Source organism: Rhipicephalus microplus, chromosome 2, assembly GCF_043290135.1.
Source record: "Rhipicephalus microplus isolate Deutch F79 chromosome 2, USDA_Rmic, whole genome shotgun sequence".
Lineage (NCBI taxonomy): Eukaryota > Metazoa > Arthropoda > Arachnida > Ixodida > Ixodidae > Rhipicephalus > Rhipicephalus microplus.
Genome location: NC_134701.1, coordinates 163,212,284 through 163,224,994, shown reverse-complemented (window position 1 = coordinate 163,224,994; position 12,711 = coordinate 163,212,284). Strand labels below are relative to the sequence as shown.

At 46.4% G+C, this 12,711-nt stretch overlaps 1 protein-coding gene across 3 annotated transcripts in view; it reads right to left on the bottom strand.

Moving 5' to 3' along the window:
* LOC119170601 (condensin-2 complex subunit H2) overlaps positions 1-12,711 on the bottom strand; it is a 105,580-nt gene that overhangs the window by 46,366 nt on the left and 46,503 nt on the right. For 2 of the 3 annotated variants that reach the window (XM_037421817.2, XM_037421818.2), the window contains exons 9-10: positions 2,695-2,870; positions 241-457 (exon numbers count right to left, since the gene is read on the bottom strand). In XM_037421817.2, coding sequence (XP_037277714.2) covers positions 241-457; positions 2,695-2,870 — 393 coding nt within the window. The remainder of the gene's footprint in view (positions 1-240; positions 458-2,694; positions 2,871-12,711) is intronic. The other variant, XM_037421819.2, reaches the window with a different exon arrangement.

The window sequence follows — 12,711 nt, the reverse complement described above, 5'->3', positions numbered from 1 at the left end:
TTAGCTCTGTCTTCAGTCGCCATTTTGTTTAATTTGCGCGTTTATTTTCTGAATTTTCGTGCAGAACCTGGATATAACGAAAGCCTCTTTATAACGAATTATCTGGGAATTCATCAATTTCGTTATATCCAGGTTTAACTGTATAACGAACTTACTTTTGTGTAAGATGCAACTTTGTTAAAATAAGGTTTGAGTGCGTACATGTGGCGTAACTGAGAGCGTAAGAGAACTCTGGCTTACAGTGTGGATAGTGGCTTTGCTTGACCCAGATGGCAGCAACAGGCACGATGACAGTTGAAACACTCTCACCGTCTGTGGAGCTGCACTCATCGAAGGCCCGCTTGCGCGTCTTTCTGCGAACCACCAGTGGCTTATCCTTGCCATCCCCTTCCTCCAAGGGATCATGCAGCCTCTTAACCACAATGAAGGGCTGTATTGGTGGATAGGGCTGCTGCTGCTTGTTTTATGGCAAAAAAGAAAAGAAGAGAGAACAAGATGGAAAAGCTGGGTTTGATGATAATAAGGGCTACAGCGCGAGCACGAAGGTGCTAGAAGAAAAGTGAAAACGAAAGGCGAGGCAAGGGAAGCAAAGCGGACAACACAAGAGGTTTGAAATCTCACGCAGGTGTAGTCTTTGAAACAGCTCTCGCATGAACAAAATAGAGAACACTGCTTGAACTCTGTTGTCGCAATGTCACAGCGCACAGCATTGACACCTGACACCATATGAGGAATTGCAGAAGATGACTACGGCAGCACTTAGAAAAAAGAAAGCGAAAAACCCAAGAGGGGGGGGAAAGAAGAAGAAGCAAGCAAAACAGTAACAGAAGTGTTCTGTTTACACGATAGATGACGCTACTTGAACGGTATGCTTCAAACCCGGAAAATTTGAACTTGAAAATATCGTCAAAAGTGGGCCACAAATGGGTAAGTGTGGAAAGCGCGAATCACAAGCATTAACACAGACACAGACAAAAACAAAACCATGGGTTTAGTCAAGTGTGAGGCACGAAACTTCCTCCGCTAATAATGAACTTATGACAGAGAAACGTATGAAATTATGAATTCTCAGAGTGAAGTTTGTCAATCTAAACCAAGTCATTGTTTCTCTATAGTGTCCATTTGATGAATGAGCAGTCCCGAAATGCATATCTAAGTCTGAAAAAAAGTGTAGCTATACATAGAAGGTAGAATGGTGCTATGAAGCTGTTTTGAAAGTGTTCCAAGTTTACGTTCATTGGGCACATGTGGTTGGCCTCACACATAGAGTTTCCTAAAATTAACTAGAGGGAACTCTTGCGCTGCGATTATTAAGTGTCCATGGGAATGAAACAGCCGAACCCACTCATAACGATCTATCGATTATAACTACCATACTTCGGTGCACTTATAATTTTCCTTTACTGCCCTTTGAAACTGGGTCCACATACAGCAAACATTTTTCAAAACCTGTAACTTTTACAATGAACACTTTCAACGCAGTCGTGGTAAAAATATAAGGCGTACAAAGAAAACAAAATTTTAAACACACTCTAAGGCCTGTGAAAGGAGTGCACGTTCACGCTGCATTTTACTTGCAACTAAGATATTGTAGACCGTGGCGAGCATCGCATGCAGGTGCATGCCATGGCATGCCATCGCTGCCGATTGCTGGGCCGCGAAAGGCACGACCCCGACATTTGCACGCAAACAGACGGTACCGCTGCTTTTGCCAACCCCCTAATCAACATCTCATTTACACAGCACTCGCGCTGCACAACACAATTGCTCAAGTCCTCGGTAAAAAGTATCACTTGGCACTTGAAGTCACCTGTGTAGCTCTGCCAACATGACATCGTCGCAACCAAGCACAACCAAATGGTGGTGGTGGTGAGAAGACGAAGGTGCCTGATTTCTGCAGCCCGGTAGGAAACCGGCGCAGTGCCTAAAGCAAATGCGAACCGTAAAATGCGAACCGTCACCCCGCCACGCTGATCATACAAAGAACAAAGTGCGAGGCGGCGACTGCGAGACCTTAGGCCAGTGCCAGTGCGGCTGCGCGCCGGAAGGCAGTACCAAAAGCACGGTTAGCGACTTCAAGGACAATATCTAGGGAAATCGTGGGTTTCATCGCAACCACGGCGAAGCAGCTGCATTTTGCAGGGGCGGTACGCAGCTACTGCATGAATTACCTTTTTCTCAATTGCTTAGGTAGTCGAAAGAAGGAGGGGGTCTTTATTCGGATTTTATGTTATATAACATGCATATGCAGCAGGAACCCCTTGAAGAACAGCAGGCGCGGCAGTTGAACGCCTTTAGCTCTGCGCTTTTGATTGGTTTGAACGTGAATATAGGTCGAAATTCTTTGGTCACAAATATAAGCCCATAGCTGGTTATGAACAACATTTTCGGAAAAAAAAAAGGTTGACCTATATTCGAGTATGGTAAATGGTTAAGGTAGCGAAGCCTATTTGCTAAAGCTTTGCTGACTGTAGTTTCGTGAGTGGAAAGTAGCTCCTAGCCACATGAAGCCAAACGGAGCCGAAAGTACAAAGACTAGACAAATCCGTGTATGTACTACCCATTATTACGATGCTCGCTGATGCGCCAAGCGTTGCAGATCCCATAGACACTAGCGCCAGAGTTCTCTCTAGTGTACAGGAAACGTTATGGTTAGCCTCACACAGCGAAAAAGCATTCAACTGCGACCACTACCTCGTTCTTGATGCGCTCTTCCTTGATGCGCTTGGCAAGGCTAGAATTCTGGACCGGAGGCACGGGAACCGTGGGGGCTTCCTCCAAGTCTGGCTTGGCTGGACACTCCTCGAAGGCTCCTACGTCCTCACAGTAGGGGGCCATTTCAGGCTCCTCGGGCATCAATAACGGTGATGCTGGACAGAAAAATATCAGTGACTACTCGGTACTGCTCTTCATGGATTCTATAACTCCCAGTTATGCAATTCCATCATTCCTCCCAAGCCAGGGATCATTTTTACATAGTATGTCAGGCTGGGACGTCAGTCCCAGATATTCAACATACCATAACTTTTGTTCACATGAGTTTAAAACGTCTATTCTTGCTTTATTGCTAACAATTTTCATTAGAATCGCATATTCTAGAGATGAGGAAATATTCAATCGAATTCTGCCCTATTTGTTATTCGCTTCGATCCGAATTCAAGTAGTCCATATTTTCGACTCACTCGACACTTTGGAATAGATAGCAAAAGCCACGTAACTTGACGTCGCTAAGACGACATTGCTGTATTGTATACGCGATCGTGCACGTAGGGTTTGCAAATCCAGTGCGCACAAAACAAAATGCAGAGAATGCACACCACACAATGCATAGACACGTAGTCCGATAAGAGCAAAAAACTTTATTGCCCTTCTGTATGAACAGCACGACCTCTAAATATGCGATACGATGCTTACGACGCCAAAAACATAAGTTCGCAAGTGTTCTCAGTTGGCACAATAGTAAGAACGAACACAATGTAGAGCCGAGAGCTTCGCATGCAAATACCATGTGTTAGTGATGATCAAGGAAGAGAACGTACGAGAAAAGTAACAGCAGGTACTTTAGACAGTGCGCACTATACAGCTGAGCATTGCACTGAACATGCAGAAGAAGCAGCATACGCGAATAGAATGTGTCGCCGCCGGCGCTTTCAAAACCGCTTTCACGGTGGAAAAAAAAAAGAGTGCAAAGTTTTGCGATTCACTATGTGAACATCAGCTCACTAACTGCGCAACAGAAATCATGAAGTGTTTATCTGCTCCTTCGCCAGGAGGCGGTGCGAGTGTTTGGGATCAGGAGTTATCGCCATAGAGTCACTCTGGTCTACGGACATCATGATCATCATACGGCGAATTCATGAATATGTCAGGGCCCTTCCTTGGCTGCCATACACCTGTAAATTCGTCTTTGTGTTTCTTGAGCTTCAGCAGCATTTGCACGTATTGGCTTATCTTGCCCTCGGTGACCGCTGCCTCCACAGTTGAAGATGGCATTGACCGCGCCAGTGTCCGGTAAGTGCTCATGCACAAATCCGACATGTAACTTTTTCCTGAAAGTGCCTGCTGGAAGCAAAGCGCAGTGCGGGACTTGCAGAGTTGTTCAGAAGATGCCTACAGGTACCACGACGACATTTGTCAGCCACTTGTAGAGAAAACCAGGCAAATACAAATAGTACCGTAATTACTCGAATCTACCGCACACCTTTTTTCCGGTTAAGCGAGTTCATAAGTCGCATGCGCGTTAGAATCGAGTACGAAAAAAATGAATACGGTCATTCTATTGCCATCGGCATTCCAAAATGGCCGCCCTCTACGTGCGCCGTCATGGCGCGTCGGCCATTTCTGCCTATGTGTTTTGCATGTGCGGCACTTCGTGCGTGTGCTGAGGAGTTTGTCATCTTGGTGTGCATCAGCATCGACGGCATGCAAGGGCCGACCCCAAAAACTCGACGAGTGCACCATGATGCCGCTTTTAAAAGGAAAGTCATCGCGTGTGCCGAAACGGACGTAAATCGGGCTGCATCGTGGTCGTTCGGAGTTCCCGAAACGTGCGTGCGGGACTGGAGGAAACAAAAGCAGAATATTGTCGACAGCAAAGATTCACGCAAAGGCTTCGGTGGACCACAGCAGGGTCGGTTTCCGCAAATTGAAGAGCTGTTCGGCGAGTATGTGATTGAGCAGTGAGCGGCACAGCGGCCCGTGACGACAGAACTGCTCCAAGTGCAGGCTATGCAGTTAGCCTTAGAAAAAGGGCTAATGCGGAGCCAGTTTAAAGCGAGCAGGTGCTGGCTAACTAACATTATGAAGAGGAAAGGCTTTTCCCTCTGAAGGCGAATGGGCATATGCCAAAAGTTGCCGGAGGAGTACGAAGAAAAGCTTCAATTTTCAGAGGTTCGTCTTAAACTTGCGGCACAACAACGGCTCTCTGCTTGGGCAAATTGGGAATGCCGATCAGACGCCTCTTTACTTCGACATGCCTGGCGCCACAATCGTCGAGAAGAAGGGGCCGAAGCAAGTTCGCGTGCTGATATCGGGCCACGGTAAAACTAGAGTGACGGCAATGCTCCGTTGCACGTCAAATAGGCACAAGCTTCCCCCATACCTCATATTTAAACGGGAGACGCTTCCGAAAGGAGTCTTTTTCCCGAGTGGTGTGATCGTGTGGGCCAACGAGAAAAATGGGTGCGTGTTACAATCGATGTCTTACTTTTTTTTTTCGCCGTGGAAACCGGGTGCGCGTTACAATCGAGGGCGCGGTAGAATCGAGTAAATACGGTACTCGGGATTTCATCAAATCATTTCCGCCGTCATCGGCGAAAGGACAAGAGATGATGAAAAAAACTGCGGCATTCATCGCCCGTGGCCTGCAGCTATAGAGCGTGGTCAGGGAACAAAGCTTGATTGAGATGATGCATTGTGCGATTCCGGAATACGTCGTTCCAGCGCAGAAGACCTTTTCACGAACAGTCATTCAGAATTTGTTTGCAGCCCAAAAAGATGAACTGAAGAAGCGTTTTGGGGCCGTATTCCATGACGGCTGTGCTGAGTGCTTATTATTAAGAATGGGTGGGTGGACATCGAGGGCCGGCAACAACTACGCCTGTGTGGACATCGCGGTGGATGGGTGGACATCACGACCTTACGCAGCACGCATATGCCCTCCCCTGCAAACCAATGCCACAGGAGCATACTGTACAAAACATAGTTCAGTTTCTTTGAGACGTGATCGAAAAGTAGGGTCTGCCCGACAACGTCCAGAATTTTGTCATCCAGAAACTTCGTTTAAACGGTTGCCAAATCCAACAGGTCAGGACTCCTCTGCTTTGCACATACCCTGCAGCTGTGCATAAATGACACCAAAAGAGGAGTGGCAAGTTTTTCCCAGCTTTGTGCGAAGTGCCGATCGATTTTAGGTCGTGTAATTACTGAGACAGAGAGACCGAAACAAAAAGACGAATCGAAGACGTGGTTTCATTGGCTTCGTTTTCATTGGCAGCGCCATTGTAATGACTGAGCCAAACAGACAACGCCCGGTCGCTGGGCTGGCTGTTCTTTATCTGACCTCGTCTTCCTCTTCGTCTCACTGACCTGGAAGAGCCTACGCTTTGTTGCTGCACTTCATCAATTACATCACAGTCGCTACAAAAGAAGCGCGAGTGCTTGTGCACCATTTATGGACACACAAAAGGGTATGCACATAGTCCAGCATGAAGTGATTAAAAATGTTCCCACATGCTGGAACAGCAAGTACGCAATGATGGAGGGACTCGTTGAACTTCGTGCCCCATTTTCAGTTGAACTTTATGATTCTGATGTGAACAACTTAAGCTCCAGAGAATGAAAATGAGTGGCTGTGACAGTAAATGTGTTGCAGCCTCTGGATCAAGCCACGACATAGCTGTGCGTGTACCGCTATCCCACACTTTCCCAAGTGATACCCCTCATGCATTGCGTACAAGTGGTGCTGCATAAGCATGTGTCTGAAGGCGAGGAAGCGGCATCATTTGCAAGGAGCCTTCTTGCCACAAGGTTCCCCAACTTGAAAATGGCAAATGTTCCAGCAAATGCAATGGTAGTAACCCTCGATCCAAAGACATTTGTTACATTGAAGACAGTAAAAAAAAAAAGAGGGCAAAAGCCACACTAGCGGCTGCAGCAAATGAGATAATGCCAGCGTTAGCTCATTTGCTGCCCGGGATTGTGCCCGGGAACCTGTTGGCCCAGCCATTTATAAGCCTCCACCTAACACTCTTTGGGGTGTTTTTTCTTCATTAACCTGCAACGTACTATAAGACAACATGTACGAAAGTGTCCCTTCTCAAGTGGGGGAATACTTCAGCACCCTTTTGCTTGCCCAGTCAATAAATCCTTTGAAGTGGTGGAAGACCCATGGCAGCAGACTGTACTCAGCCCTGGCCAAGGTGGCACAAAAGTACTGTATTTACTCGCGTAATCCTCGCACTCGCACAATTCTCGCGCCCCCCAGATCGCCCAACAAAAATACGATTTCTTTTTACGAGTAACTATCGCACCCCCGAAAACTGCCGCAATAATGTCGCCTGCTCACTACAACCACTGATGATGATAGCGCGAGCCATCTCTTAAGCATCAAGCATACTATTTATTATTGCACAGAGATTCAATCCAATCCACGCCAAGCCAAAGTGGCATGTGCACGTTGGGGCGTGTTTTATATGTTGTGTCGGTAATCTTGTCTCGTTATGGGGCGATACTGAAGCTACACGGCTGCTTTTAAGTTGAAAGTGATATATCATGCACTAAAGAACGGCAACAGGGCCGCCGGAGGGCCCTTCGGAGTCTCGTAGTTTTGTGTTCGCTGCTGGTGACGGCAGCTGAAAGCCACCAAGACGAGTTGGTACTGCGGTGTGCATATAAAACTGGGATTGATGGTAAACTTATTTCCTTCAAAAGGAAACTGCGGACGATTCTGTTAAATATCCATCAGCCGAATACTGATGTTCTATGCATACCTTTTGAGCGCTCCTGTTGAGCGAGGAACGCTACTGCCATGCCCGCAACGCCCACGAGCTTTGCGTATGGTATTCTGATTCCCGACTATTTGCTCGCACTTTTTGTGTCTCAAATAAATCTTGCCTTGAGTTGAACCTGTGCTTTTTATTGTTGAGGTAAGGTTTAATTAGTACTTATCAAAGCTTGCTGTTAGTTGCTGGTGTGAGAACCCCGATTTGCGGCCACCTTGTTTTCTTTTTCACTCTGTATATTTTTGTGGAAATCTGGAAAACTTTCCCCCTCGTAATTCTCGCACCCCCCAACTTTGCATTGGTTTCCCGACAAAAAAAAGTGCGAGGATTATGCAAGTAAATACTGTACCTCTCGATTCCTGCCATGAAGGCAAGGAACGAGAGGCTGTTTTCAACAGCAGAGAATGTTGTCAGCAGCCAGCGGGAACTGCTGATCCCAGAGCAGGTGGAGCAGCTGCTGTTTTTGCATGAAAACTTGTGAGAGTAATAAGAAAAAGAAACGTGCGATTTGTGAATGAAATTCAACTGTTAATTTTCAATTTCACAAAATTCCGCACCTACATGAGTTCTAATTCTTCAAAAAATTTGCATAAATTAGTGGGGACATGATAAAAAAGCTAGTTTTTTAAAATGTGTGATGTACACTATTGGAACTACAGTGAACTTCCTTTAAGACGAACTCGAAGGGACCATGAGGAATTGTTCGTCTTATCAGAAGTTCGTCTTATCAGAAGCACCCTCGAAAGAAGAATTGGCAACATACCTAGGTGCATGCAAATATCTTGGTTCAAAACAAAGTATCAAGTACACTTACAGTGAAGGAAAAAGACACAAGAATAATTTATTTGAGGGAGTAACCTGATAGGCAACTGCGTTCAAGTGCTCTTGCTCGGCTTGATCCAGTCAATAATGGACCTCTGTTGCAGGTCACTTGCAGGTCTGTTGCAGGTCCAATCATTGCAGGTCACTTCGTCAATGGCGGCGGCCTCACCGGCAATAGATTGGAACACAAGTCCGTGTCTTTCTGAAGCGATCGAGCCATTCGTCGCTGCAGGCAAACTCGATGTTCATTCGTAGGGCAATTTCCTCTTCTTTTGCCTTCAGAACTACGCCGTTCACAGGCAGATTCACGCTACGAGCACGTTGGATCCATGCGAGCAGAACATCCTCCAAGTCCTTGTGCGCAGCCGTCCGCATCTTCTTTCGCTTCGGCGCGAAGCCTCCATCGCTCAATGCAGCGGTTACCTGCGCACAATCCTTCACGATGCCCATTAGCGTGCTCTTCGCAATCCCGAACTTGCATGCAATCTCGGTCTTCGTGAGCTTGCAAGCTCTCACTTCGGACAAAATTTCTGCTTTACTTGAAAGTTCGATTGGCTTTCGTTGTACAGTTGGCTTGCAGGCCATTTTCGACGAGACAAGCGAAGCAAACAAAGCGCATGGAATAGAAAATGTGCGATCGCATGATCGGCGCAGAAAAAGAACTCGTTTCCTTGGCGATGGCGGCGGCAGCGACGGCGAGGTCGGAGAGGGAGAACATCCACGTGGAGAGAGCTGTGGCTGTACGACGCGAGCTCATATGTTCCCGCTGAGAAACGGCATTGGTCATGAGAGCTGCTCTCTTCGCGAATAGGGAGTCTTGGTCGTCATTTTGTTCTTTTTACTTTTTCCCCTGCTTGCTTTTTCGCGGCCGATAGCCGATATCGAAACTCTCTTGCTCTCTCATTTTCTTCTTGTTTGCTTTGCCGCTCGCTCTGCGGGTCGAAGTGCGGGTGATGCCGCGGGCCATTCTTTTGTCGCTGCCTCCCTCCCTCCGCCGTGGCACGAATTCGCTTCGCACCGTTGCTGCTTTTGTATTTTCTTTCCCTCTGGCCGCGGGAATGCCCCCCGAAGATTGCCATAAAAATCCTCTGTAGAATCGCCTCGGTCTCCCGGTCTCCGCAAAAGTGTTCGTCTCAACGGAAGAGCAGGTGCAAGGCTGTTCGTCTTAAGCGGATTTTTTTTGCATTGGGTCTATGGAAAACCAAACAAACGTTCTCACGTTGTTCGGCATAAGCAAGAATGCGTCTTAAACGAGTTCATCTTAACGGGAGCTCACTGTATTCCATTTATAATTATTCGACCAAAAAATCCACTTGCGCCCATATTTACTGTATTCTGATCCACGAACTTACTTAGCAGTTCTGGCAGTTCAGTAAAAAAAAAATTTTCCCCTCAAGAAGGCACATGAAACGACATACTGTATTAAACAAATAAATCTGCACATAGAGAAATTCGGCAATCTTCATAGAAACCTACCAAGAATAAAAAAAAATTTAAGAACAGTATCCTCCGCACTGGAGTATGGTGTAACTATGTTCTTCATACAGAAAAACACCATGCTTGCCGCAAGAAGACGCTTGGCAAGCAAGAAAACACACAAAAAGAAAATGTGGGTGGCGATGCCACCTTTCTAAGTTCCCGCAACATTTGGAAAGCATCAACTAGGATCTATGTAGTTCCCAATCGATCAAATTAACTATGTTGTCTTCAGGAGAGTCAGGGACTTAACATACCACCATGCTTTATGAAATTTCGTTAAAGCCAATGTGACCAAAATACGAAAAAACACTTCAATAATAACTTTTGGCATTTTAACAAACCACACTATGATTATGAAAGATGCTGGTACACAGTCCTTAAGGGGACGCTCACCAGGTTTGACAATTCTGAGCTGACAAGTGCAACGCGTAGATGGGGCTTTCACAATCCCGCGTGCCGAAATTCGCAATGCTACGCACCTCGGAAATGGGTCAAATTTCAGGATTAACTGCTGCTCCCCCTTCCTTTCGCAGGCGCACACCTAGAAAATGAAGGTATGACGTGCACGCATGAATTGCCTTACGTACACGGCAGTGCAGTCACGTCGGTGCTCTACGTAGATGACTGGGCTCTGACGTTGCCAACAGAGGCACGTGACATGGTGAACATTACTTAACACGATATGTGTAGTTTATGTAATTTGTTACTTGAAAAGATTAATAAAACTTGAGATAAATATTAAGACACAATAAAGGAATGTGCCCGTCTTTTTTCCATTTTTTTCCATGAATCGCAACAAGATGCGAAGCTAATGTGCCGGCATTTCGCATGCATTCGTGTCCCCGCGATCAGCGCACCAAGCAGACGACAGCCATGAAAGCTAAAGTACCGCCTCTACGCGTTCGCACACTCATTGTGCTAATCTATTCTACTGCGTTTAAGCCAGCGTTTCCAAACCATCCCGCAAAAACAGGCAGTAAACAACAAAATAACGCTGGTTAAAAAAAAATGACCACCGCTCGCGTGCTTGTGGGTTGGGCTTGTTCGGGCACGTCATGCACATGTGACCTCTTGGTCGTTTGCTGAAGAACGTAGGGAAGAGATTTAGCTTGCGAAGGCTACGCGGGGAGCTCGCCTCCTCTAATCCTCGTTTCCCGCCGTTTGAAGTAACAGTTTTCTCAGCTCGTAATGAACCAATTAAAAAAAATTTTTGTGGGATAACACACAACTTTCACGGTCTAACTAAAATTTGTTATGGGGCCTGGTAAGTGGCCCTTTGAGCATTTTCACCTCCATTGAAGATGTGGCTGCGGCAGCCAGAATTCGATCCCACTCCCGGCGGGTGAGTAGTCGAGACTATAACTACTAGACCACTGTAGCCGGTGGAAAACCACTTTGAAATGCGTGACTTCCCGAACGGAAATTTTGGGCGGCAAATTTGGAAGCGAGACTTTTGAGGTTAATTTTTCTCTTTATTAGTAAACCTAAGGTGCTTATATGACACTAGAGATTTCCTGGTATAATTTATCAGTACATTCGAACCCCGCTACAACGAAACTGACGGGGTGCGAAAAAAATTTCTTTGAAGCAAAAATTTTGTAGTAGAGAAATAAAAAAATATCACTGATCTGAGCTAGAAAAACAAAAAAACGTTTACTCTCAAAATTCAAAAAATGTCCGCTGCTTCCTATTCTTTCCCAGAAGCGTTACGACGTGATTCTCACCCATGCATAGCGAGGCCATAGTGAAAAGCATGCTGAAACAACAGCTAAAGTCACTTTCGTGAATGAACCAAACACAAAAAGTTGAATTAACACGTTAACACCAGCAGCTGTCCGCGGTCAAAAGTATCCGACAACGCCGAGATGGAGGCAGGGTATCGTGGAGCGGAGACTTTTGCATTATTCTATGCCATTATTCTATGCCGCGTAGTGGCGATGGCGTAGTGGTTAGAGCATCTGCCTCGCATGCAAGAGGTCCGTGGTTCAAATCCCGGTGCCGCGCAGTTCCTAACCGGATTTCAAAAAAAAAAAAAAAAAATCCGCGTGTTGATGGAACTGCATTAAGAGGCCTGGGGTGCGGCCTCACCGGTAACCACCGCCGGGATCGCACTCCCTCACCAGAGAAGGATTGGCCACCCTGGTGCAGTATCTGGCCACTACCTCCCACATGCATACGTCAAATAACTCACGGCCCTCAGTCCCCAGCAGCTGCGAAGCAACTGACCACGACGGCGGTCAGCTCTGCAACGCAGCAGAGGGTGCTAAGAATCTCTGGATCCGGACAGGCCGCCATTGGAACCTGAACTTGGCAACATTTAACGCTAGAACCTTATCTAGTGAGGGAAGTCTAGCTGTACCATTCGAGGAGCTAGAGGGTGTTAAATGGGATATAATAGGGCTCAGTGAGGTTAGGAGGATAGATGAGGCCTATACTGTGCTACAGAATGGGCACGTCCTTTGCTATCGGGGCTTGGCAGACAGAAGAGAACTGGGAGTGGGGTTCCTAATTCACAGAAACATAGCTGGCAACATAGAGGAATACTATAGCATTAATGAAAGGGTGGTAGTTATTGTAATTAAACTGAATAAAAGATACAAGATGAAGGTAGTACAGGCTTACGCACCTACATCCAGCCATGATGAGGCTTCAGTTGAAAGCTTCTATGAAGACGTGGAATCGGCAATGAGTAAGGTAAAAACACAGTATACTATAGTGATGGGCGACATTAATGCAAAGGTAGGGAAGAAGCAGGCTGGAGACCAGGCAGTAGGAGATTATGGCATCGGCACTAGAAACGCCAGAGGAGAGCTACTAGTAGAATTCGCAGAACGCAATAATTTGCGGATTTTGAATACCTTCTACCGAAAACGAGAAAACCGCAAGTGGACATGGAGGAGCCCTAATG